The 24,342-nt window shown below is 46.8% G+C and overlaps 2 protein-coding genes across 4 annotated transcripts in view; one reads left to right on the forward strand and one right to left on the reverse strand.

Moving 5' to 3' along the window:
• The first annotated feature begins 1,031 nt into the window (after positions 1 to 1,031).
• On the forward strand, positions 1,032 to 9,297 carry LOC119383468 (nipped-B-like protein). Its single transcript, XM_037651596.2, is given in 4 exon segments — positions 1,032 to 1,200; positions 1,851 to 2,043; positions 2,384 to 6,444; positions 6,446 to 9,297. Coding segments are annotated over 2 exon segments (6,084 nt in total). The 5' UTR covers positions 1,032 to 1,200; positions 1,851 to 2,043; positions 2,384 to 2,427; the 3' UTR covers positions 8,513 to 9,297.
• Positions 9,298 to 12,041: 2,744 nt separating this feature from the next.
• Positions 12,042 to 24,342, reverse strand: part of LOC119383469 (structure-specific endonuclease subunit SLX4) — a 30,741-nt gene continuing 18,440 nt past the window's right edge. The window contains exons 13-19 of one of the 3 annotated variants that reach the window (XM_037651599.2): positions 22,547 to 22,794; positions 20,753 to 21,472; positions 17,932 to 18,159; positions 15,673 to 15,838; positions 13,452 to 13,560; positions 13,253 to 13,342; positions 12,042 to 12,325 (exon numbers count right to left, since the gene is read on the reverse strand). In XM_037651599.2, coding sequence (XP_037507527.1) covers positions 12,200 to 12,325; positions 13,253 to 13,342; positions 13,452 to 13,560; positions 15,673 to 15,838; positions 17,932 to 18,159; positions 20,753 to 21,472; positions 22,547 to 22,794 — 1,687 coding nt within the window. In that variant the 3' untranslated portion in view covers positions 12,042 to 12,199. Of the gene's footprint in view, positions 12,326 to 13,252; positions 13,343 to 13,451; positions 13,567 to 15,672; positions 15,839 to 17,931; positions 18,160 to 20,752; positions 21,473 to 22,546; positions 22,795 to 24,342 lie in introns of all 3 variants that reach the window. The other 2 variants (XM_037651597.2, XM_049412528.1) reach the window with 2 other exon arrangements.

Here is a 24,342-nt window from a genome sequence, read left to right on the forward strand (position 1 = left end):
ATTTGAGCACGCGGTATTCAAAAAAGAGCGCATGCGGTAGACCGTAGAGTGTATTATGCCGAGATCCATTCGCTCAGCGTAATTACAGACTCTAGACATATACCATATCGACAGACAGACAGAGATAGATAGATAGATAGATAGATAGATAGATAGATAGATAGATAGATAGATAGATAGATAGATAGATAGATAGATAGATAGATAGATAGAACGTAGCTCGCATGCGTGAAACTATGCTTGCATCGTTGCGGCAAAAAAAAAAAAAAAAACTATTTTTCGACGTCCGGTGGTTCGCGTCCCTAAACACAGGAGCACTAAAATTCCCTCTAAAACTCACGTTGACATCTTAACCTTGTTCGTGGATGCCGTCTATTGGCAATTTATGGGCGTAAAAAAAAAAAAAAAAGCCAGGTGGCATACAGTAAACTATATACTATTGTATATTGTCCTTACATCAGCAAGGTAGATAAAACGATCTGTGCACAGTCACGTACACGGAACATGTACACGCACGATCACCACATCGTTTTCGCGAGCTTAGGACCCGAACTTTTTGGGTGTAGGGTGTACGCGGCCACTTCAAAAGCAGGAATACAGTTCCGCACCTCTTCGCAGGCATGCGCGTTCAAATCGCTTTCCGCACAAAATGATCGCTACGAACTTCTGTCGTGGAAAGCCTGCTGCTTTCGTAGCACATCGCAAAAAGGCGCCAACACTTGTGGTACACACTGGCTGAACGACGACGGGATATTTTTTCTTTCTCTTGTGCTTTTCTATCGTTCCGTAGCGTAGCACACGCACACACACAGCAGCAAGCAGACAACGCAATCAACAAAAACATAACGGGTTTCTCGCCTACTCTCGAAACGGCGTGCCGCGAGAGAAATTTTTTTTTCCCCATGACGCGACAAAAATTGTTTCCCCGACGCCGTTACGTTAATGACGCAGATCGTTTTATACGGAAAAGCGTAGCCTGTAGAAGTACAACCCGTGCGATCGGTTTTTTGTTTCGCCAAAATCCTGGGTTGAAGAATGCCTTCCTGTTTTGTCGTAATGGCGGACAATGATCCGTTTTGAGAGTTTATTCGAAAAAGAAATTCGCTGTCGCCTCGTAAAGGGTTACGATGCTTCTTTCGGAGGAGCGGTAGTGAGAAAAAAAATAATTTCACCATGACCGACTCCCACGGAGTGGCACAGGTAAGCCGGTTCCCTTCGCTGTCTCGATCATATGACATGAATCGGAGGTTACCCGCTTCTCCGCTCGGGCTGGCTGGCAACCACTTTAGGCCTAAAGCGCACGTAAACACTTACCCCGCCGAGTTTGCCTCGTTTTGTACTCATTCGCTACGCGAAAAAATATCGCCTCGCACGAGAACTGCTTTCGCACTCCAAGCTTTGCAGCGCGGCCGTTGGTAACACGCGTGGAGGGCAACCTTCGCGCACCGTAGTTCGCTAAGCCTAATACGGCGCTGTGTATACGGAAACGTCGGACAGACGAGCGGTCGCTGTGCACGGAGCGGTGTAATGCGTGTTACTCATCGCTGCTAGCGCTCGTTGTGTGTGCCACCTCGTTACGTTGACGCTCTTCAACAGCGTGTGTAAGCCCAGCAACGCTGCGATTGACTCTTATTGGCCGGTGACGGATACACGGCTCGCGCACGGTGCTAGCGTCAGTTTTGACTGACCCACTGCTGTTCACGCGAAGCTCGTTTTCGCTTCGCTTGTGCACGTTTGCGGACGGCTGTCAAGTGACCGCATTCGTGTTGATTAATGACATTTTTCCCGTAATCGGTGTAACGAGAACACCGCATGTGTGATCGTGAAACCCCGTTGCCTGTTCCATACAGGCGGTGCTCACGTATTCCTGACTTGGGCGCCCAATGCTATCCTCCCCGAAGGTCTACGAGTGGCCCGGAGAAAACGTCGCGCCAAGTCGTGGCTTGCACCGTGTCGACTTGAGGAGGGAATGCTGAACGTCGCCTCACCTGGATATCAGCTGACGTAAATGGTGCTCCGTGCAACTACGGGTCATCAGTATCGGTAAGTCCGGCCATTGAACAGGAAGAAACAAAACGCTGCTTTCACGTTGGATGTGACCCTTATTGCTCTAATTCAGAAAATATTCGCTGTGAATCTGCTGTTCGGACGTGGTATATGACAGTTCCTCATGTGAGGTGATTTACCAGCGCAATCGATACGGCGATTGTTTCGTGCGTGGAACATATATGAAAACCCAGTTACATGCGCACGATTATTGACGGGGCGCGTTCTGTGTGAACTGTGTAATGTCAGCCGTAGCAATGTAGTGGCGATGCATTGTTACTCGATCACCCAAATGTGCTTGCTACAAGGCTTAACACGAATGTTCTTGGTTCCGTAGGTGGCCAGAGGTCCGGGGCAAAGCGTGAGCCCCGGCCCGGCGGCATGATGAATGGCGAGGGCCCCAGCGTGCCCATCACTACGCTCGCAGGCATCCAGAGCATCACTGAGCTGCTCTTGGAGCTGCCTCTGCCGTCTGCTCTGCCCGGAGCAGGCCCTGCTCGGTCGCTGCTGCCAGCAGCCCAGGCCGAGGAAGCCCGACGGGCACTGGCCAGTGATGCCCGTCTCCTGCCCCCGCTGCTGGATGCGTTGGCCCAAGTCAACACCGACCATGTGGAGCTCAAGGATGGCGGGGATGGTGCCCTGCCACCCCAGGGCTGCTCCCCACTCCTGCAACTGTTGGTGGCACGAGGACTGTTCAAGGGGCCACCGCCCTGGCAGCAGCAGCAGCCGAACTACAGCCCCGCTCAGCTGTGCTCTCCTGCCGAAGGTCTGGACGGAAGCCCAGGCTTCTTTCCGCCCACCCCGTTCACTCCGCACCCGCCACTGCACGACCACTCGGTGGCTGGCATCCTGGATGGGACACCCTTCTCGCCCCAAGTGCCCAAGCAGCCACCAAGCCAAAACTTCTACTCCAACGGAAACTGTGTGACCCCTTGTGACAAGCGGACAGATTCACCGGTGGTTCATGCCACGGTGCAACAGCAGCAGCCACCGCCGCAACAGTGCCCCGTGCCGCCAGTGCCAGTGTGTCCTGTGCCCGTGCCCTGTGCTGGTAGTGGTGGCAGTGGTAGTGCTAGTGGTGGTGTGGCAGTGCAGAATGCAGTCCCACCTTCGCCTGTGTGTCCACCTGTGGAACGTGCAAACAGTGTCCCTGTTGTGAGCCCGCCAGTACACGAGGTGTCCAAAGAGCCTCCGAGAGAGTGTGTGGTCAACAATGTGGAAAGCAGTAGACCCAAAGCTACTCGGAAGTCAGCGCAAGCATCCCCGACAAAGCAAAGTGCGCAGGAAGCCACGCCAAAGGCTGCATCAAACAGAAGCAAGGTTGTGAGAAACTCAGTGCGCGAGAATAGCCGTCTGCAATCGTCGTCTGACGATGATGATGGTTCACATGTAGTAGCACGAAAGCGACCCGCGCGGAAGCAGAGGGAAAGCATTGATGGCAAGACGGCGAAAGGGAATGATCGACGCAATTGCCACAGACCGTCGCCAACAAAGGAGACATCCAGCATGGACAAGTATGCCAGTTCTTTGAGCGAGCGAGTGAAAAACAGGCGCAGGACCCACCAGAAGGCCAAGTATGCGGAGTCTCCAGCACAGTCACAGCACAGTGAGAGTGAGCACTCTGCATTTGAACCTGATGAAGAGCCAAGTCGAGTTGCTCCAGCACCTCCGCCTGTTCGGGAAAAACCGAAGGTAAAGCCCAAGAAGGTTAGAAAGGAGCCTGTGCCTACCCCACTTTCTGCGGAGGAGCTAATGGAGAGCAATACATACCAGCGCTTCTCACGCACTACTGAATCCATCTTTGACTCAATGGAAGATCTTGACCTGACCCAAGAGCTGGATGACGAGGTTGGATGCCCTCCAGAAGCACTGGTGTCAGCTTCATCTTTGCGTCAGCTGTGCAATGAAGCAGCCAAGCTAAAAATTTTGCAAGCCACAAACCAAGTACCGCCGGAGCGTCTTGTTCGCTTGCTGTCCATACTGGAAAGGAATGTAGTGGATGGTGCTAAGCTTTGTCCGGTGGACCAGGAAGATCAAGAGGATGAGGAAGGCCGTTTATATGCAGAACTGACCATGGAGCGCATTACACGATCAGCAGATGCCTCCCTAACTGCCTTGTACATAATGACTTCAGCCAACATGCCTAAGCGGGTATTTTTGGAAGATTTGATCGAGCGCATCGTCGTCTTTGCAAAGTTTCAGATTCAGAACACCATCTACCCTTTGTTTGACCCAGTTTACAGGGTGGACTCTCGTGGAAAGGAGGGCTGCAATGCAAGGCAGAAGCGGGCCCATGCCTCCCAGAAAGTGAAAGACCGTGCACTGGTCCAGCTTTACAACAAGCTTCACGAATTGGTTGGGCTGCTTGCAGAACTTTTGGGACTGCAGACATTAACCGACACCTTAATTCTCCAGGTGTCCACGTTGGGTGTTGGTCCATTTTTCGTTGAAGGTGTAAGTGAGCTTCAGTTGCATGCCCTGCGCTTGGTGACCACCATTTTTGCTCATTATGAGAAGCACCGGCAGCTCATTTTAGAGGACATCCTGGCTTCCATTGCACGCCTACCCACTAGCAAACGAAGCTTGCGCAACTATCGACTAAACTCTGAAGAGTACATACAGATGCTGACAGCGCTGGTTCTTCAGCTGATACACAGCGTCGTTAGACTTCCTGAAGGATCTCCTGTGCCAAGGGAACTGGCAGAAACCAGCAAAGACAAAACAGGAGAGGGCAAAGAGAAAACGGTGGATGCGGATGTATTGATTGTAACATCCTATGACGCAGCTGTTCACACTGCTGCCAATTTTCTGTCTGTATTTCTACGCAAGTGTGGCACAAAGAACGAAGACATGGACTATAGGCCAGTGTTTGAGAATTTCGTCCAAGACCTGCTGAGCACAGTCAACAAGCCAGAGTGGCCTGCATCGGAGTTAATCTTAAGCCTTCTCGGACGACTGCTTGTGCAGAACTTCAGCAACAAGTCGCTGGACATGTCTCTGCGAGTAGCGTCTCTCGATTACCTCGGAGTGGTTGCTGCTCGATTGCGTAAAGATGCCGTGAACAGCCAGATCAAGAAGGAAACTGTAAAGGACATTCTCCGTCAGATCGAGGAGGATGAGGAGGATGACTTGCCTTTGACGAGTCTTTCTAAAGGTGCACGGCCGATGGACGAGACACAGCTGCTACAGAGGGCCCTACTTCATTACCTTGACGCCAACCTCGACAGCGACCCATCACTGCAGTTTTCAAGACGCTTCTATGTGGCACAGTGGTACAGGGATGCCATGGCTGAGGCTAAAGCTGAAAAGAACCATGGTGACGAAGAAAAAGAAAGTACAAAGTCACCAAGCAAGGCCAATAGCCGCACGAGCAGGAGCAAGGCAAGTAGGCGAAATTGTGAGCCAGAGGAAGAGGAAGAAGATGATGAAAAGAAGTCCTCTGTGCCAAATGAAGAGCAGCAAGCCAAGCTTGCAGCTTTGGTGGAAGAGCGGAAAAAGTTTCTTCTGCACTTGGCAAAGCCTCAGGACTCTGGTAGTGGCCTAAAGTCCGAGCAAGGCACATTGGACTATGCAACTGCAGAGCTCATCTCGCGTTTCTTGGCGTCTCGGCGGCCGTTCTCGCAGAGTTTTGACGTGTACCTTACACAGATTCTGCGAGTTCTGAGTGAATCGGCAGTTGCTGTGCGCACCAAAGCGATGAAGTGTCTCACACTTGTGGTCGAAGCGGACCCGTCGATCCTGGGCCGGCCAGACATGCGGCAAGGGGTGCACGGGCGTCTGCTCGACCACTCGACAAGCGTCCGTGAAGCAGCTGTGGACTTGGTGGGGAAGTTCATTCTGGTACGACCAGAGCTGACACACAAGTACTACGACATGCTAACAGAGAGAATTTTAGACACGGGTGTAAGTGTACGCAAGCGAGTCATCAAAATCCTCAAGGATGTGTGCCTTGAACAGCCAGAGTTCGAGAAAATTCCAGAAATATGTGTAAAGATCATCGGTCGTGTCAATGACGAGGAAGGTATCAAGAAACTAGTTGGGGAAGTGTTCCAGAGCATGTGGTTCACACCTCAGAACAGCGAAGAGAGACTTCTACAAAAGGTGCGCCACATCACTCATGTTGTAGTCGCGTGTCGTGAGATGGGACTCGACTTGTTTGAGCAACTGCTCAGTGGCCTCCTGAAGGACCGAGAGGATGGGCAACGGCGAGGTGTGTTGGAGTCATGCCGGCAGATTGTAGACTGCCTGGTGGAACGGCTGCTACGACTGGAAGAGGGTGCTGAATCATCGCAGCATTTAGTAGCCTGCCTTGGCACCTTGTACTTGTTCAGCCGCATTCAGCCTCAGCTCCTAGTGCGCCATGCTCACACCATCCAGCCGTACCTAAGCATGCGTGTATCAGGGGCCACAGGACTACCAGGTGCTGCAGCATGTCACTCGTTGCCTCGAGCTGGTGGTGCCTCTGATGGAGCATCCGAGCGAATCATTTCTAGCACAAATTGAAGAAGACCTGGCCAAGCAGCTTATTCGCAATGCCATGGCCATCCTTCCTGCCAGCGTAAGCTGCCTTAGTGCAGTGGTAAACCGTGTGACACACAACTACCCACTAGTGCGAGATATGTTTCACAAGTTTTTTATGCTATTGTGCTTAGTGAAGCGGCAGCATCAGGCCGGTCGTGAATACAGTCGCCAGAGTCTCCAACGTTGCCTCTACACACTAGGCCTGCTGTGCCGGCATTTTGACTTCGAGCATCTAGAACCTGCTCCAGATAGCACTGTAGAGTCTGCCGCTGCTGAAGATGCCGACCAGCCTCTAAAGCAGAGGGTCTTTACCGCGATGATGTACTTCACAGAACACGAAGTTGAGGACATTCGGCAGCGTGCACTGACGGGCCTCGGCTTCATGCTCGTGCGCCAGTACGATTTAATGCTGGGGCCTGAAATCAAGGAGCTGTACAAGCACCTGCTAAGCAGTCCCCTGGCGCCTGCGGTAGCAAGAGTGCAAGTTCTCAAGAACCTGACAGCGTATCTGATGGAAGAAGAGGCCAAGATGATTCGCCGAGATGCCGAGTGGAGCAAGCTGTCCAAAGGAGAAAACCTGAAGGAAATGGGCGATGTGTCCTCCGGAATGGCCAGCACAGTTGTGCAGGTCTACCTTAAAGACATTCTGGCCGCAGCTGCCCACCCCGACCAGGTAGTGCGTCGTGCTGCCTTGCAAGTATTGCAGCTTGTGTTAGGGCAGGGCTTGGTACACCCTGTGCAGATGGTCCCACACCTTGCCTGTCTCGGTTCCGACGACGATAAGCTGTTGCGTACCAAGGCCGACCAGTTGCTGCAAGACCTGGAAAAGAAATACCCGGGCTTTGTGCAGATGAAAGCCCTCGCAGGCATGCGTCTCTCCTTCGAAATGCACCGAACTTCCCAGCTGGGTTCTCTCGTACGTGGGTACCGTTGCCCAGAAGCACCCGTCAGCCGCAACGGTTTCCTGTACTCCGTGCTCCGAGCAACCAGGCAGAGCAGACGTGCCTTTTTGCTGGCTCTGCTCAAGCTCTTCGACGAACAGGCAAGGGTGCCCCTGGCAGAGCTGCTTTATGTGGCTGACAACATTGTGTACTTCCCATATCAGGTGCAGGACGAGCCACTGTTCGTCATGCACCACATTGATGTCCTGCTCTCTGTGTCAGGCTCCAACTTGTTGCAGAGCTTTCGTGAAGCACTGTTGCCTCGGGAGGGAGCCACGCGTACGGAAGAATACGATGAGGAAGACGACGACGACTTGGATGCTCTGATAGCGAGGCTCCCTGGAGATTTGGAACCCCTTGAAGAGAGCATGCAAGCAGCACAAGGCTGCATCTTGCTTCTCTTTGTAAAGCAAACTCTGAAGGATACGTACGGTTTCACAGACAGCCGCATTCAGCAGTATTCTCCCAACGAAGCCGCCAAAACGTACGAGAAGGCCCTCAACCGGCGTTCGGGGGTTCGGTTCAATCCAGAGCCAACGGTGCAGTTTCTGAAATCTGGGGACGAGGGACACACTACCGGAGAAGAGCTCTGCCGCCGCTACCTCGACTTCAAGCAGCTGATGCTGACCATCGACCCGGACGATGACGACGACGACCAGGACGCGGGACAGCCACGGCCCGCAGCGGTGGCTACAGCCACTGCGCCCCCTTCAGCCACAGAAGACGGTGCTGCTCCAAATGCAGGCACCGCTGCCAGCACCGGAACGGCCACCCCCACCACGGCAGCGCTGCCCACAGTCGCCGTGGCCACCTCCGTGCCACGGCAACGGTTGTCGACAGCTGCCGTGACCCATCGTGGCCGGCCTCCGGGTCGGACTTCTAAAGGTGCTGCCGCAGTGAGTGACAAGGCAAAGAAAAAGCCTCGCAAAAAGCGAAAGCGGGTCATCTGCTCCGACGGGTCGAGTGACAATGAGGACAGTGATCCGTCGTTCTGTGGTGATTGACTGTGTGTGGTGGCTGTACTTTCTTTTGTAAAATGGGGCCTTGTACAGTTTTAGGGAAGGGTCGCGAAGTCTATTTTGTAGGGTGCAAACAATGGCAGAGGCGGGAGACTGAAGGACAATTGCTCTCGTTCGTCATCCCCTCCGGTGCATTGTTTTTTCTCCGCGGGACCATCACGACATGCCGCGATCTCTCCTCTCATCTGCATCCTTGCCTCGGGTGGTGTCTGCAGCAGTCGGTCTCTCCTAACTTATTTATTGTAGACAGTCATTTCAAGTTTTACTTTCATGTGGCTGTTGAGCCCTCACAGGCCAAGTTGCTTGCACACTGTCACCAACTCCTGATCTGTACATTGGCAACTCATCCTCCACTGTCATCTACAAAGGCGACCGTGTACATAGGACGTGTGTGTCTCCCCTGCTTCCTTAATTCGCATCCCACATTCTTTTGTAGAGCACCAAAAACTAACCATGTTTGCAAACTATAATGTACAGGTTTATGAAGGTTGGCGACCATCTCTTCAGCAGTTCACTTAGCTCATTTCGCCGTTCGGTTCAGTATTGAAACAGAAAAGCCTATCTAACGTCTGCCAAAAGGAGCTTGTGTTTAAAAGTATTTTCAAAATGGCATCAAGAAAACACAGCCAACTGGAGTTTCTTTTAAGTTAATTGAGACTGCAGGCTTTCCTTGCTTATTTCTGAGTTAAAAGAAAGTTGAGACTTATTTATGATTTCTTTTCTATGTATATGACTTAATGTCTACCATTAAAAAGGCACTATTTGACATACACGTTTGCATCTGTCTGTTCTTAACGAAGCAATGATTCACAAGTTCTCTCAAAACACTGCAACTAAGTGAAAGGTATTAGCAGCGTATAGTGGGTGTTTCAACAAATGTGTCTGAAAATCCTTAAAATTAGGGAACTGTGAAATTTGCTCACTACCATTGGTATTACATTTTCTGTGGCAGCAGATTAGAGACATCAATTATGGCAGAGGAGAGAGGCAGTTTGGTGAAATGGGAGAATTGAAGTCCTTCCTGTGAAGAGCCCATTGCTGCTTTGACATTTCCAAACAGAAGCAGTAATTTTCTACAGGGTGATGAAATCTGACCAATTTCACTGGCAAAACCAACATGCCGAAAAGCACAATTGCCACACACTTCCAAGATGTCCAGAACGAGCGAGTGTCTTACAATCAACCACCTATGTACTTCGCTTCGTGGTTGTGCGGTCTGCACTTGCCATGATAGCATGCATGATGCATGCGGCTTAACAAATGCAGAACCACCATCACCGTAACTGTTGTTGGAAACTGCGACATCATTCTTGTTGTCTGCTTGGGTATGGCAGTTGCACTTTTGGGCATAGCAGTTTCGCCGGTGAATTTCATCACTTCGCAAAAATTACCAGCGGCCACATTTTGGAAATCAAAAAGCGGCAATGGGTGCTTCGCAGGAAGGACTTCAATTCCCCCATTTGACCTGATCGCCTATCTCCTCTAAATAAATAGTTAACTATTTTAATTTTTATAATTCATACTGCAATTATCTCTATTAAAATGTCTGTCGCCATAAGGTAATCGTGAAGGGAGTAAACCTTATGTAAAGGGAGTAAATATTGCATTTCCTTATTTTTGACACATTTCTTGAAACATCGTGTATGTTGTTATCAGTAGCAGATAGATGGAAATGCTGTGCACTACTACGTAAATTTTCTAGTGCAGTGGACTTCGAAGCTGCAATGTATGACATCGACGAGAATTTCTTTGCTGTCACCAAAATCTATCAAGTTTAGCGAAATGGGCAAGAAGCTTGTTTAAAGGATTGCTGCAACAAAGTTCATATTCTGTAGTAATTTATAACCCATGTAACACTTTGAGAGTCAATAACGTACGTGTGTGGTGCTGTGAACGAGTCCCAAATGGTTGGTGCTGGCTGCGTGTTTGAAAAAAAAAAGAAAAGACATGCCACTTTTTTCTTCAGCTTTCTTTTACCTAGCAAGTGCCGTCATCCTGCAGGAATGCAGGTAATTTTTTTCTTGTGCTGTGGACCTTTTTTTCCATTCCAAGATTTGTTCATACCATTGCACTGGCATGTGCACGGGTGTGCGATGGTAAGTTTGGTTTTGTCTCGCGGGTGGCTTCCGTTTGATACTAGGTCATTTATAGCCCACAGGGTTGCGATTTCAGCTGTTCAGGGGTATGTACAGTACTCACGGATTCAAACAAGACACCAAATTTTTTAATGGTCACGACTGATATGCGCAATTTTTCGAGATAATCACGTCCTGTCGCGACGAATTTGGTCTCTAAAGATAATGTTGGCTCTGGTCTACACGTTCAAGTCTAAATTGCACCGGTATGACCCAAAGTGAAGACGGTGGAAACGAAAGCATGTGTGTCGCTTAGCCCTAAATTGTCCTGCTTCAATCCGCGAGTACTGTACTAGTATACAGGACTTTTTTTTTTTTTACCAAAACCGATTTTTTAATAAAAATTCTATGGCAGTCAGGCTCCTTTTGTTTTCGCATGTGAACTCTATGTTGAGACGGAAATACTTTTCCGCAGCTAAAATAACTGACGTGACTAATTAGCGAAAACATGTTCATTAACTTTTTAATTATTGACATGAGGGCAGTTTATATGAAAAAAATTGTAGTGCATGACAATTTATGGCATACCCATTTTATAGAAATTGTGAAAATTGCAAGCAATTAGAAATGTTCATCATGGAACTTTAAGACCGATACAGAAACTGACCGTGCTCGCGCCGCAGGAGACTCAATGCATCAGACCGGGAACTACCCACGACGAGGAAGTGACGAAATTTAAATCGAGGCACGCGAAAGCAGAATCTCTTCAAGAACTTTTTTTAGTGCTCTGTGGAATCGTCACACTGAGTAAATGTAAGAAATACATTCAAAACAAACTCCTTTTAATAGAAGAACATGATAAAAAAGTGGTTAAGTTCAGAGGAAGGTTGCCTACCCTGCATGGCTTGCAGTCTTGCTTAGGTCTTGCAGTGGAAAATGGTACTGCAACACCATATGAGAATGAAAAAGAACTATAGGCGCATCTATTTGTGTGGATCATCTTTGCCAGGAAAGGTTGGCAGGTTATGTCATGGGCAACTTGCTCCATAACAGTTGGCGCGTGAAATGTGTGTACAGTACTCGTGGATTGAAATAGGACAATTTAAGGCCAAGTAATGCACATGTTTTTATTTCTGACATCTTCAGTTCGGGTCATATCGCCGTAATTTCTACTCAAACATGTAGATCAGAGCCAACATTATCTTCAGAGACCAGATTCGTCGCAACGTGACGTGGTTATCTCGAGCAATTGCGCATTCAAGTCGTTATACTAAAAAATTTGATGTCGCTTTGAATCCGTTAGTACTCTACATGCCAAGCTCATCCAGGGAAGGTGAAGGGTTAGGGCTGCTTGTTTCAGACAGTATCACAGAAAAATTTGCCACACTACTGCAGGCATGCTGATCCAGGACAGAAAAAAAAAAAAGGACATCAGTGGGTATGAAAACAAAGAAGCATGTATTTTACCACTTGGTTCTTGTACACAACTGATCATAAATGGCCCCAAGCACTTGGTTTCTTGGTCCTTGCTATATCATGTTGGGGATATGACAGAGAACGTGAGGGTATGTCCATATGCGTCCCCTCGTTCACCACTCTACGGCAGACCTTCTTGTGCAGTGGCAAGAGTGCGCTTGCCAAGCATCCTACGTCTGAAGTTTTCCTGTCGCCGCCTTTGCTTTGCCTGCTGCTTTTCAGAGCGAGGCATGGTGAATGTGATGCACTGAAACAGTTAGTGTTACATGGATTCACCGCACCAAGCTGCTTCTACGAATGCATGTGAAAGCTGCAGAACCACTCTTCATTGGATATGACTCGACCAATTTGATTTGTATAATCTTGGTGAATCCTAGAAATGTTAGGTAAAAAATTCGCAATTTATAAAAACAGAAATATCATGCTTGAAATTCAGTTAGAGAATTTCTTGGAATTTTAACAAAAAACCTACAAGCATAAATTTACTGCCAATGGCCAACAATAGCTTTTTTTTTAATGCAGTAAGTTTCATCAAATTGGTTCGGAGTTTTCATAGCGAGAGTGTATTTGCAATTTCGATGTTTGAAGTGGAAAAAGCAAGACTTAGTCCCATGAAATCGCTAGTAAAGGATTGCTAAGTAAAGCATGGGGATAGTGAAACATTCGATTATACAAGTGGGTGATTATTGTGAGACACTGTACTACGTACATCCCTTACTTTAGTCACTTACGAGTCCTATGGTTCATGCATGTCATTGTGGTGGGGTGAGGGGATGGGTAAGCATACGAAAAAGAAAAAAAAATGCTTTCCAGGAAGAAGCAGCATGCACAGCAGTACTGAAATCAGTTGGCCTCTGCAAGTGAGGTAGTAAGGTAAGCAACAATTGCGTACACCTATGCTGATTCGGTAAAACATATTGCTAGCAGTTTCAGTTTTCCTGCCGCCCACATACATGCAATACTTGTGCGATAGAGCTCAAAACGTTTACTCCTTCTTGAGATGGAAAGGTGCTCTTAAATGATAAAAAGGCCTTATTTGGTAGTCCTGGTATTACTGAACAGTACTGCATCGTCGGCACATTCTCACGACCAACCAAGGCAGCGGTGCAGCATTTCTCCGATAACAATGCAACTAAAATGATGCGAGAATAAGCTTATGTGCAATGATGCTCACTTGCTCATCCAGATAGTTTATCAGGTTCTTAGAAGATATCCTGATATTGGCTTGCTTGAGATTTAGTCGAAGCTTTTGGAAGTCAATAGGCTGAAAATAAGCAAGAAACACAACCACGATTGCAAGTTACAATTTTTTTTTGCAGCAAAGTAGCATTCCAAAATCGTTGCTTGCGAGTGGTTGTGTGGACCGTGCTCACCTCATACATTAAGATCTTCTCTGACAGCTCAGTGTTCCTCTCAAAGAACCGTCTCAGTTGTTCTTTGATATCAGTGTCACTAGTATCACTGCAGCTCCCATCTTCACCACTGCTCCTTGCAAGTTAAAAAAGAAAAGCCAAAAGCAAGCATTTTCTCAACGTTAATTTCTACTGCAGCAGTGGCAAATTAACTCGATTGACAAGTGAAATGCCCAGTAGCCGTTGCCTCGTCACTAAAAGCAAATACAGCAGTGGAAAGCAATTGGTTATTGTGATCAACCAAAAGGCACCAAAGCCCAGACCAGTGCATAAAAAAAATGTGCAATAATGCTACTAGTGGCAAATATGCAGCACAGAAGAAACTTGGTGTGGCATGTATTTAGAAGGAAACAAAAAATATATACTTGCTAGCACTATGCCAGCAACACTATCTGGTACTGCATAGGCAAGTCAAACTATGAGCTCTTCATGACAGGGGAGAGCTTGCATGTGCTGGCAATAAAAAAAAATGTCATTTTGGTGCTTCTGCACAAGAAGAAAGCTTTGAAGAAAGGATATGTAATGGCAATTACATAGCCTTGTTAGTTGCTGACCTTCTATAGCAATTTGTTTGTTTGTTTGTTTATTAATTTTATTTGGGGAAAAACTTTTAAGCTTTGCCTTTAAGAGATGAATGCAATAGCATAATAGGGCACCGCACGCAATGGCTAATTTGATTGCCATGCTTTGCTTCTCAGTGGAAACCGCAACCGTTCCATGAAGGAAAGAACGACTGTACCCGTGATGTTGGCCGTTGTAAACTCACCTATGGTGCCTACTGCAAGTACAGTTGCAAAGTATCCACTACACCATAATATCCCATTTTGCAAAGTAGCAAAGTACCCACTACGCATGTGCAAGGCAGTGTGTGCACCAGCTGCACGCTTTGCTGATGCTGTGGTTGATGATGATGACGATGAATAATGGCTGAGCCCTTTGTCATGGGCCAGCAGCTTTAAACCACTCACTTGTTATGCAATTCACATGACCCAATGTCTGATGCATTTCCATGCATGTAATATTACATCTAACATGACTCCTCGACCGACATAATGCCTCTACAGAGTCTTTTTCCGAAGCAGCTTCAAGTACTGGCGTGGCTCTGTGGTAGAATACTTGACTGTCAAGCAGCATGCCTGGGTTTGATTTCGGCATGAACCCCAATTTTTATTCTTTGCATCCTACATTTTTTTGCTCACGGACAACACTGATGATGCTGGATTTCCTGCAACATGGCCTCCTTAATATAGCATTAAAACAAAATGCTCACTCCCATTTTATAGACGCACGTTGACTTGAAAGTCCTCTCTCATTTCTGAACACCTGCAACTTCACAAGCTTCTAACAGAGTTAAGATGGTGACTGCGCATAAGTGGCATTCATCGGCAATTCTTGGGCTATACTTCAACACCTTCAGCAGTTACATTATATAACAAGAGTAAAAGTGCGCATTTCGATCTAGTATTATTGCTCTCATATTTAGTTAGTATTACTGAGATTACTGTAATGTCGTGGCACCGAGCAAAATTTGCTGACACTAGCAGTAAAGCTAAGTATGATGACATTGCTCATAAAAAGATATAAAATGTGTTGCATGTTGGTTCTGGCTGCTCTCATTTGTAACAGCTGCAATAATCGAGAGTCAATGCATTGCAATGCATCCACATTTTATAACGTTCAAACCAAAATTAGTCAGAAGGACATGCTGTTATGGTACATTATTTAGAGAAGTCGATGCTTGCCAGCATATTAAGATTGCAGAGCCAACACATTCCTGTGCAATATCAAAATATGCTGCTGTGGTGTAGCATCGGTTCTGCTTCACCGTACGCACATGGCGTTGCAATGTTCAGTGACCAAGGTATTCCATCTCTCGTGGCCACAAGCAGAAGACAAGCTATTACAATGACCTCCATTTTGCTGGCGACGCCTACGTACAGTTGGACTCTCTGTGCAAACAGCCTTTTGTGGACCGGCAAGTTTTGAGCTGCAGAGGGTGATGTCACTGTAGTGCATGTGAAAGTGAGCAGCCATGCATGACGCGCCACAGGTGGCGTAAACAAACATACTTTATTATTCCTACAAGCAGATAGATCCTTTAACAATATACAATAAACATTGAATTATTCGTACAAACATGTCACAAAATGTCCAACTGCCCAGGGCAGCCCTTTAAGGTTACCTTGACGACACACTGTAGTGGGAGGGTTCTTCATTAGCACTGGAACTCCCGGAGAATGGCTCAGGTCGACCACTTGTCAACATCGGCCCACTCCTATAGTCCCTATCGCCGCCTGCATTCATGCCCCGCCTTGGGAACGTGATCCTCACGGGCGTTTCAGGGACCACTGCGAAGCATTGTCGAAGAAGTGCATTTATGCACTGATACCGGCTTTAAAAAAGGAAGCCTCATTTGCAGCATTCCCTACTAAATGCCTCAAGCATACTGAAATGTTCTAATGCGACAAGTGATGCACTGGTTTGAACAGAATTCTTGAGTGTGAAATCCACATTCAAGAAATTCTTGAATTCCACATCCACGCTCTACTGGGAGCAGGTTATCTAGGTTCCAAAATTTTTATAACTCCTGAAGTTTGTGCTATTCATTCCAAGCAATGTACTCATATATCTGCGTCATCCATCATGCAACAGAAAGCACACTGAACTTCTTTATGGTGCACCTACTAAGCTTAAAGGGGTGGTGCCGCCAAATTTGTGGCTTGCGCGTTCTTTGCTGTAAGCGTTTCCTATATCTCCAGGAAGCATGATGCACGCACCAAGATTCATGTATTCTCGCTAAATAATTTATTATCGCCTTTTGATTTGGACAACTTTCGGTTTCGGTTTCTGAGCGCCGAGGTTGGGCAGTGACGTAGAAGTGTAGGAGGCGTGGTCACGTGACCACACAAGGCTGTGACGCACATAGCCAGGAAGCGATCAAAACTCGGCGAGTGATGTAGCAACCGATGCTAACTAGAATATATTCTAGTTCACTACAGCCGGTACGCACGTTGCGGAAGTGGCGGATGTCCGGAGGTCACTCACGTTACTACAGCAGATTTGGTGTGACGTCACTACAACTTTCGTTGTCCATCCTACAGATCTACGTCAGTGTTGGCGCGCTAGCGATGGGTTTCGATCGAGAGACTGAGCATTTAGGTACACTTTGGAAGTGAATTAAAATATATTCTAAACGTTTTCTGTGTCCGACCTTTCGTGTGGAATGTCCTTGCATAGAGAGGAAACCCACAACAGGCTTGTTATGGCCTCGAACTTTGATGGCACCACCCCTTTAAGGCTTAGTTGATTTTTCCTTTCAGAACAAACATGTTACTGCTAACCATGAGCCAAGGTGCAGGATCCACAAACAAGAGCCAGCATTTTTGTTTCTTGAGAGTTCTACTGAGGGACGTGTTTCTACGAGCCAGAAACTCAAGGCAACATTGTAAGCTCTGAATAACACTCATGAGAAAGCCTGGCAAAAGTAATAGGAATGATCTCACTGCACAACACTTTACAAGCAGCACTGAGTGCATTCTTTTGCTATCATGCTGCCACCACCGCTCTCGCACTGTCATGCTGTATACCAAGACATGTCGACAATAATTTGTTACACCATAATCAGATATCAATGAAGCAGTATACTTCACAAGTGGTGTTTGTGCATCAGTTTTTCTGCACTCTGTATAATTGTTTACTCTGACAGTCACCTTCCATGTTTAAGCAACATGGAGTGCATTTTTACATATGAACAGTATGTGCACTGCACTGCTCCTGTGCCCATCCTGAAAAACAACAGGTTTAAAGGGACACTAACGTGAAACAATGAATCAATTTAGATTGACAAATTGTACTCTGAGAACTCTAATATCATTAATTTCACCATCATAGGTTTATTAAAAGAAGTAAAAATCAAGGTAAAAGTTTTATTGTTAAATCTCACGCCGAAATCACCGCACATGACGCCACAGATTTCAAAGCGTATTTTTCGTATTTTGATGATGTAGGCTCAACAAAATTTCCCGAAACTTGGTACGTTAAATCTATAGCCTCTTCAGAGGATAATGCACAACATTTTTACTGGTTCAGAACTATGCAGGACCTAGTAGATGCCGTAAAAATATAAGGTGTCATGACATCTGTTGAGGGAATATCAAGGTGGAGTCGCCACCGGCATTTTCTTTGTGCGCGTTTTTTCCCTTGCCAAGCGTCTCTTGCGGCAAGCGTGGCGATTTTGGAATTGTGAAAGAGTAATATGCTAGTGTGAGAAAAATCGTTTTTCTCTTGTCCCTTTCAAGATAGCTGCGTCGTTGAGTTGTTGCTTATGGAAGGATTAGCACAATGACTTGTGATTAGCAATCACACAAACGATAGTTTAAAGAAAGAAGAGATGTTGGTTTTCCTTTGAAATATGAATTGCGAAGCAGCAATTTTTACGTACGTGGGTGAGTCTCATCGTATATGCGGTTGAGGACGTTCACGGCTTGCTTCCGTGGCAGCCTGCGCACACCGAATTGCTGAAGCTGGTCTCGCAGCTCCGGTGTATGCATGGCTCCGTAGTCCGGCAGGGGGGTCACCGGTGTGTAGGCATGACTCGGTGCTCCAAGATATCGAGGCAATGACACAGGCGTGTGTTCAAGACCAGTGGGAGCTGCTCCTTTATCTGCACCTGTGTATCGAACACGGCAACAGAAAAAAAAGAAATGTGTTGAATGAGTGATTCATTCAACACAAACAAGCCAAGTATCTAGTTTCGGTAACTTCCCTCTATGTTTCATTTGTTGGCAGCTGGCCTTCAGATGCATTTTTAGAGCAATGTAATTAAACAGGCAGAGAGAGAAAACAACATGTTAAAGATGTTATCCCTCATAATGAGCTTGCCACCCCCAACAGTGCATCCACTTTTTGGAGAAAAAAATATGGGTTCGTTATGCAAATGCAGTATTCTAAGACTGCTGCAATAGGGGACAATTGGTTATACTAATATGCCCAGCAGAAATGTGTCATTTCACAGAACAAGCAAATTAGAGGTTGTGCACAAACACCGCGCAGAGTGCTCTGCATCTCTTACAAAGCTTTTTGCTTTGTTTTGTGCGAAACTGTGGGTACCTCCCGAAAAATCATATTAAAGGGACCGACAACCAACTTTTGTGGTACCCGTTTTCTTGAGTACAATGGGAAGCTTACCGGTCAGAGCTTCTAATCACGGAGTGGTAACGCGGAGAACGCCGTAAAACATTTGTAATCAGACTTTTTCGATCTGCAGCGATTATGCAGTCTTAATATCACATGCTGCAAACAGTGAGAGGTGAGCGCGATAGCTATTATACGCCAGCAGTGGTGACAAGTTATGCCCTAAGTATGAAAAGGCAATGTTACATTTGCAAAAGCCTGCGGTGCCGCGACTACTGCTTTCTAGCATATTAAATTATTTTAAAATAGTTATAGCGTTTTTCTGGGGCTTCTTATAGAAGTACTTTGGCCGTACACAGGTCGCTTTATCACATTTTAGTCAAGCCAAGCCAAGCTAAGCCTTCGAAAACGAAACAAGTGGTAGGATACACCAGCAGTGCTGTTCATGAAGTGGTAGCAATCCTCCACAGAACAGTAAGTCGATGGCATTTTGCGAGCAGCAGCGCAAACTCACGTGCTACTCTTCAAAAGTCCGATACGACGAGAGCAGAGCGACGCGGGAAAGGCCGCCGGACGCCACACGCATGCGCCGCAGCCTCCGTTTCACTAGCCACGAAAGCAGCGCCGCATCTCATGCTTTACTTCTTTTACCTTAGAAACAAACGGGAATTTATTCAAATTTTCAGCCCTCGTTCTGGTGCGTGTAGAAGCATTAGACTAGGTACAACAAAGTGCTTAAGACTGCATACGTCTGGTTCATGGCGCTCGCACTAGGCTGCGCGACATACCGGCTTTTGTTACTTTTAAACGCGATTTAAAAATATCAATCCTACTCAGATCACAAAAAGTATTATAGAATCTGTCACTATAATTCACAGCCTTTTCATTTCCACCAGGATCTAATCACCCGTTCTGGCCAGTTGTCGCTCCCTTTAAACTTTTCTCATCTTGTATTATGACTATTACTGAGGTAATGCTAGTTACAATGGAAGTCTGTCTACAGTACAAAAAAAATGTAATGAGCTGCCAGAGCAGCATGAGTGGTGTGGCCTTAGGCTGTACTTCCTGAATATGCATGAAAGAGTGTTGGGATAAGGTTTCAGTGTTTACGGCATCTAATTTTTGTGAACAAGTTAGACTCGTACTGGTTGAGTGGTGACAATGCAGGCATTGCTGTACTTCATACAGTTTCGCTCCAATGGAATTACTATCTAGCTGCCACAGTTCATACAGATATTGAAAAAATCTCTGGTACCCCACTTTCTTACAATATTACATACTAGAAGTTGTGGAACGTTATTAACTTTCAAGTGTTGGAACTGCTTGTTTTTGCTTTGGATTTCCCCTCACTCAGGTTTTACCTGATGAGGCACTACGGTTTTTAAAGGAATCGTTAAACCAGAAAGGACCAAAGCCAGGGCAAAACAAGTTCGACAACCCAGAAGCTAGCGCTTCTGTAGTAGAACGCGATAGCGTAATCTAACCGTGTTCGTATTGCCTTCCCAATCGCTAGCCTGCCTTAATTTCTCAGTGGAGACCTAAACCATGCCAGACGCCATCCGGCTCCTATATTTATTTGCATCTAACTAGAATTTTTTGCCACGGACAACGCGTTTTTTTTTTGCTCACAACCATGGACACTGCCATCACTGACTCTGACACCGGAATTTCTGCGAAATGAGCTCTTTAAGGCTATCGTGTTAAAAAAAAAGGGGGGGGATGCCACCACACTTTTGAAGTAAACCTTTCTGGGCAAGTTGGCTGCAACGTAATGAAGCTATCCTGAAGCAAAAGAACACAGAGAGGAGGGGGTAGGACACCACAGGCTCTACAGGACACTATAGGTGACCTGTGGTGTTTTGTGCACAGGAGAGGAGCTTGCGATGTCCTGTGGGGCAGACAGGGCACGTCCTGCCCTCTTCTCCTTGTCTGTGTTCTTTTGCACTACAATGGCTTCATCACACGTACAACGTTATGACCAAATAAATGACTGGAACACACGTGATGTAAGTCTGGCACAGAAACGGGTTGCACAACAACGAGGAGCCCCTCAAAAACCCAGGAATGGAAGGCCTACACTCCAAATAAGAAACACAGGAGAAAACTGGCAAACAAAGTAATGGCCTCACCTCCCTGCTCCTCAAAAAAGAAGGAGTCAAGCATCTCCCGAGGAACCTCCTCCACGCTGGCTGCTTTGGCAGCAGCGGGTGAATGGCGGTCCCACCTTGAAGCAGAGGACGGACGACGCTCTGGAGGAGCTGCGTCCTGCTGCGCCCCGTCGTCGAAGCCATCCCAGACACAGTCCCACACGTCATCCGTGTCCTTGCACTTTTCTCCGCTTCCTTGCAAGCCGTCCTGCGCCGCAGTCTCATCGTCGTCGCTGTCTCGCTTCCGCTTCGCCTCCTCCCGCGAAGGCACCCTTTCACGATCTTCCGCGTGCTCGTCTCCATCAGTGGCGTTGCCCACGCTTGAGGCCGAATCGTTGGACTCGCCAAAGAGCTCCTCCGAGCAGCTGTCACTGTCATCGTGGGCCGATGCCGCGCCCTCTTCAAGGTGATCTGTCTCTTCACCCCTGGAGTCGTCGTGACGACCCTCGTCGAGGTGGTGGCCATTCTCACCAAGGTCTGTCCACGCTTGCTCATCTTCAGATTGAACAGGGCTAGCGGGAGCAGGCGCAGAGAAAGGAGTTCCCGGCCGTCGACGAACCTGCTGTGAGGCTTCTGCACTGCTCTTCTCAAGCAAAGACCTCGACGTTGGCTGGGTTGTTTGTTCCAGACTCGTGCGAGGTGGCGAAAGAACTGGCAAGGTCTCACTGGCGTTCGCTCTCGCATTCTTGGAGTGTTCGGCACCTTGGAAAAGTGTTCAGAAGTCGCGCATGCTTAATTTTGCAGGAAACTGAACAAATGCACATTTTCTATTCTTGGAATTCACTTCCTCAAGCAAATCTTAAGAAGACAAAGAGAGAGTCATGGAAACAGCCTATAACTACTGCACTAACACAACCATAAAATAACAGCAATGGAAGGAAAGACTTGCTAGAGCTGTGCCCCTCTAACATTAAGTTTTGTGCAGAAGCGTTGCGGCATTCTTCTTCTTGTTTTTCAGAAATTAATTTATCACAGAAGCAGTACTTCATGCAACAAGTTAGCAGTTGTTCTCACAAGAGATATTTTTATGGTGTTTTCAATTCGATATTATGACCCTGCTAATTATTAAATCTGCTTTGCAGATCAGCTTTCAATTTTCTTTCTCTGGACAAGGCTACTGTATGAAATTTGAGTGCTTATTTTTATCATATGATACATAGAGAGCAAAAAAATAAAAAGACCAAGAAATTATTCCTACAACTGTTAGTTGCCAGTCAATGCATTCAAAGGTAAGAGGCATGGCAAACCAGTATAAGCGAGTGAAAATTATACTGCAGAAATGTAGTGGCCCGATGAGCCACTACAAAATTGCTGCTGCAGACAAATGTTGCCTTTAATTGCCAACGCACCGTTCTCTTGTGATACAGGCAAAGTTTGAGTTGGTGTGGCTAATATATCGACTATATGCTACTGTGCCTATATGAGAAGTATCTCACCCTTCTACACTAACAGATACCTATTGACAGTGCATACTATACTGAGCATGTTACAATACAGGTTTGTAAACGACCAAACAACAAAACTCTTACAACGCAGTTTTCGTCACTTGGCACTCGGATTGCCTTATTGCATTGAACGTTGAAGCGGGCGCACTAAGACGAAAGCTTTCTTTTTCCAAAACTCTCATTTCTAAAGCAAGGAACAGTGAGACGACATACGAGGGCGGGTCTTTATATGTGTGAAATATGATAATTACAGCAAAAGGTAAGCTAAATGCAGAACGAACATCACTGTACTAATTGCCAGAGAAGTAAACACCATCCCCAATGCACTCACCTTCGGTTTTTTGTGGATGCTGACTTGACAGGAAATCGCAAACCTCCTCCAATGACTCAACATTATCGCTGTCATCACTGATAGGTTCCTCCTCTCTGTGGCCATTGCCGCTGTCATCCTCCAGCCAAAAGGATGAAAGGATTTCATCCAGACTAGTATCAGCCGCTCCATCACCGGCATCGTCTTGTTCAGACTCGTTTCTGAAGTAACGGTCTTTCAGTTCCTCACAAAGCTCTTCCATGCCATACCTGAACAATGTGCAAGAAAAAACATAATAACAGTAGAGTCCACATTTGTATACATGATAGACAACACTGTGAAACCAGGTAACTAGAGCTGTGCGAATAGCAAAATTTTGGGTGCAACGCGAATTCGAATAATAAAGATTGAGTGCGAATCGAATCGAATAATTTCGAATAATTTTCGAATATTTCTCAAACATTTTTCGAATAATTCGAAGTGAAATTACAGAAGAAGTTACAGAGGATTCCTAAGCATGTTCTTATGAGATAGCAACATGAAAGTGTTTCTTTTTGCTAGGTTGATGAAGCACTGGTGGGGTGGTGTTTCATAGTTGTCTTAGCAAGAGTGAGGCAATGTAGAGGCCGAATTGTATTTACGTACATGATTTGGTGCAACCAAAGTGTTGCTGACAACACTTTACATGTGATAGGCAGAGATGCCATTCCCTCAGCCTCTCCTCCTGTTTCAAATTCAGTGGAAGCCCAACTGACAAGGGTGTGCTCCCTTCAAGTCCGGAGTTCCAAATCTGTCTCGTAGACGTCGATATATAAGAACATCTGAAATTTTGGATGCTAAAAAGCTTCGGCGTCTGATTTTTCATACTTCCTGCCCAAATTTCAGGTCCAAAACAGCATTAATTGAGTCCCCAACTCTGCCATATCTTTCATCTCCATATTGGAACCAGCGTTTTCTTGAGTTAATACATTTGCGACCGTAGCGGAGCTTGAAAGGCAGCTTTGCCGCAATACGGGGGTGTGATGAGGTGAAGCATATTGAAAATCTAGGGAGCACTTTTAATCGGACATTGACTGTCTCTTGGCTAAGTTCGACCGTAACGGAGATTGAAAGGCAGCTTTGCCGCAATACGGGGGTGTAATGAGGTGAAGCATATTGAAAATCTAGGGACCATTTCCAACCGGACTTTGTCTCTTGGCTAAGTTCGACCGTAACGGAGCTTGAAAGGCAGCTTTGCCGCAATACGAGAGTGTAATGAGGTGAAGCATATTAAAAATCTGAAGGGGTCACTTTCAACCGGACGTTGACTGCATTTGTCTTTGGGAAGTTCGAATAGTTCGAATAGTAAAATTTCAGTGCGAATCGAATCGAATAGCAAACACTATTCGAAAAATATTCGAAATTTCGAATATTCGCACACCCCTACTAGCAATATGAGAATGTGTGTACAGAAGGTCAGTTATTGGTAGGGGTGGGGGCAGGGGAAAGTACAACACCCCCCCCCCACTTGGGGCCTTAGCAGTCCCATTAATGGCTGAATTATGTTCTACAGTCGGATACAACTTTATAACGCAGAAGAGGCCCCGCCCAGACGACCGAAGTGCGGCAGCCGATCGCCTCCGCGACTAAAGAAAAGTCCCACACTCATGCACGTGCCGATATTCTCCGAAGGCGGAGCCACCGGCTGTCCCGCTCATGACGTCAGTCCCGAGTGCGCGCCCATTGGTGCAGGCTTGTGTTCATCCGCCTTTGAGGAGGAAATGCTGCTGCCTTCTAAAGTTGTAACCGACTATAGATATGTAGGATAATGCTTTAAT

This window comes from Rhipicephalus sanguineus, chromosome 2 (genome assembly GCF_013339695.2).
Source record: "Rhipicephalus sanguineus isolate Rsan-2018 chromosome 2, BIME_Rsan_1.4, whole genome shotgun sequence".
Classification (NCBI taxonomy): domain Eukaryota; kingdom Metazoa; phylum Arthropoda; class Arachnida; order Ixodida; family Ixodidae; genus Rhipicephalus; species Rhipicephalus sanguineus.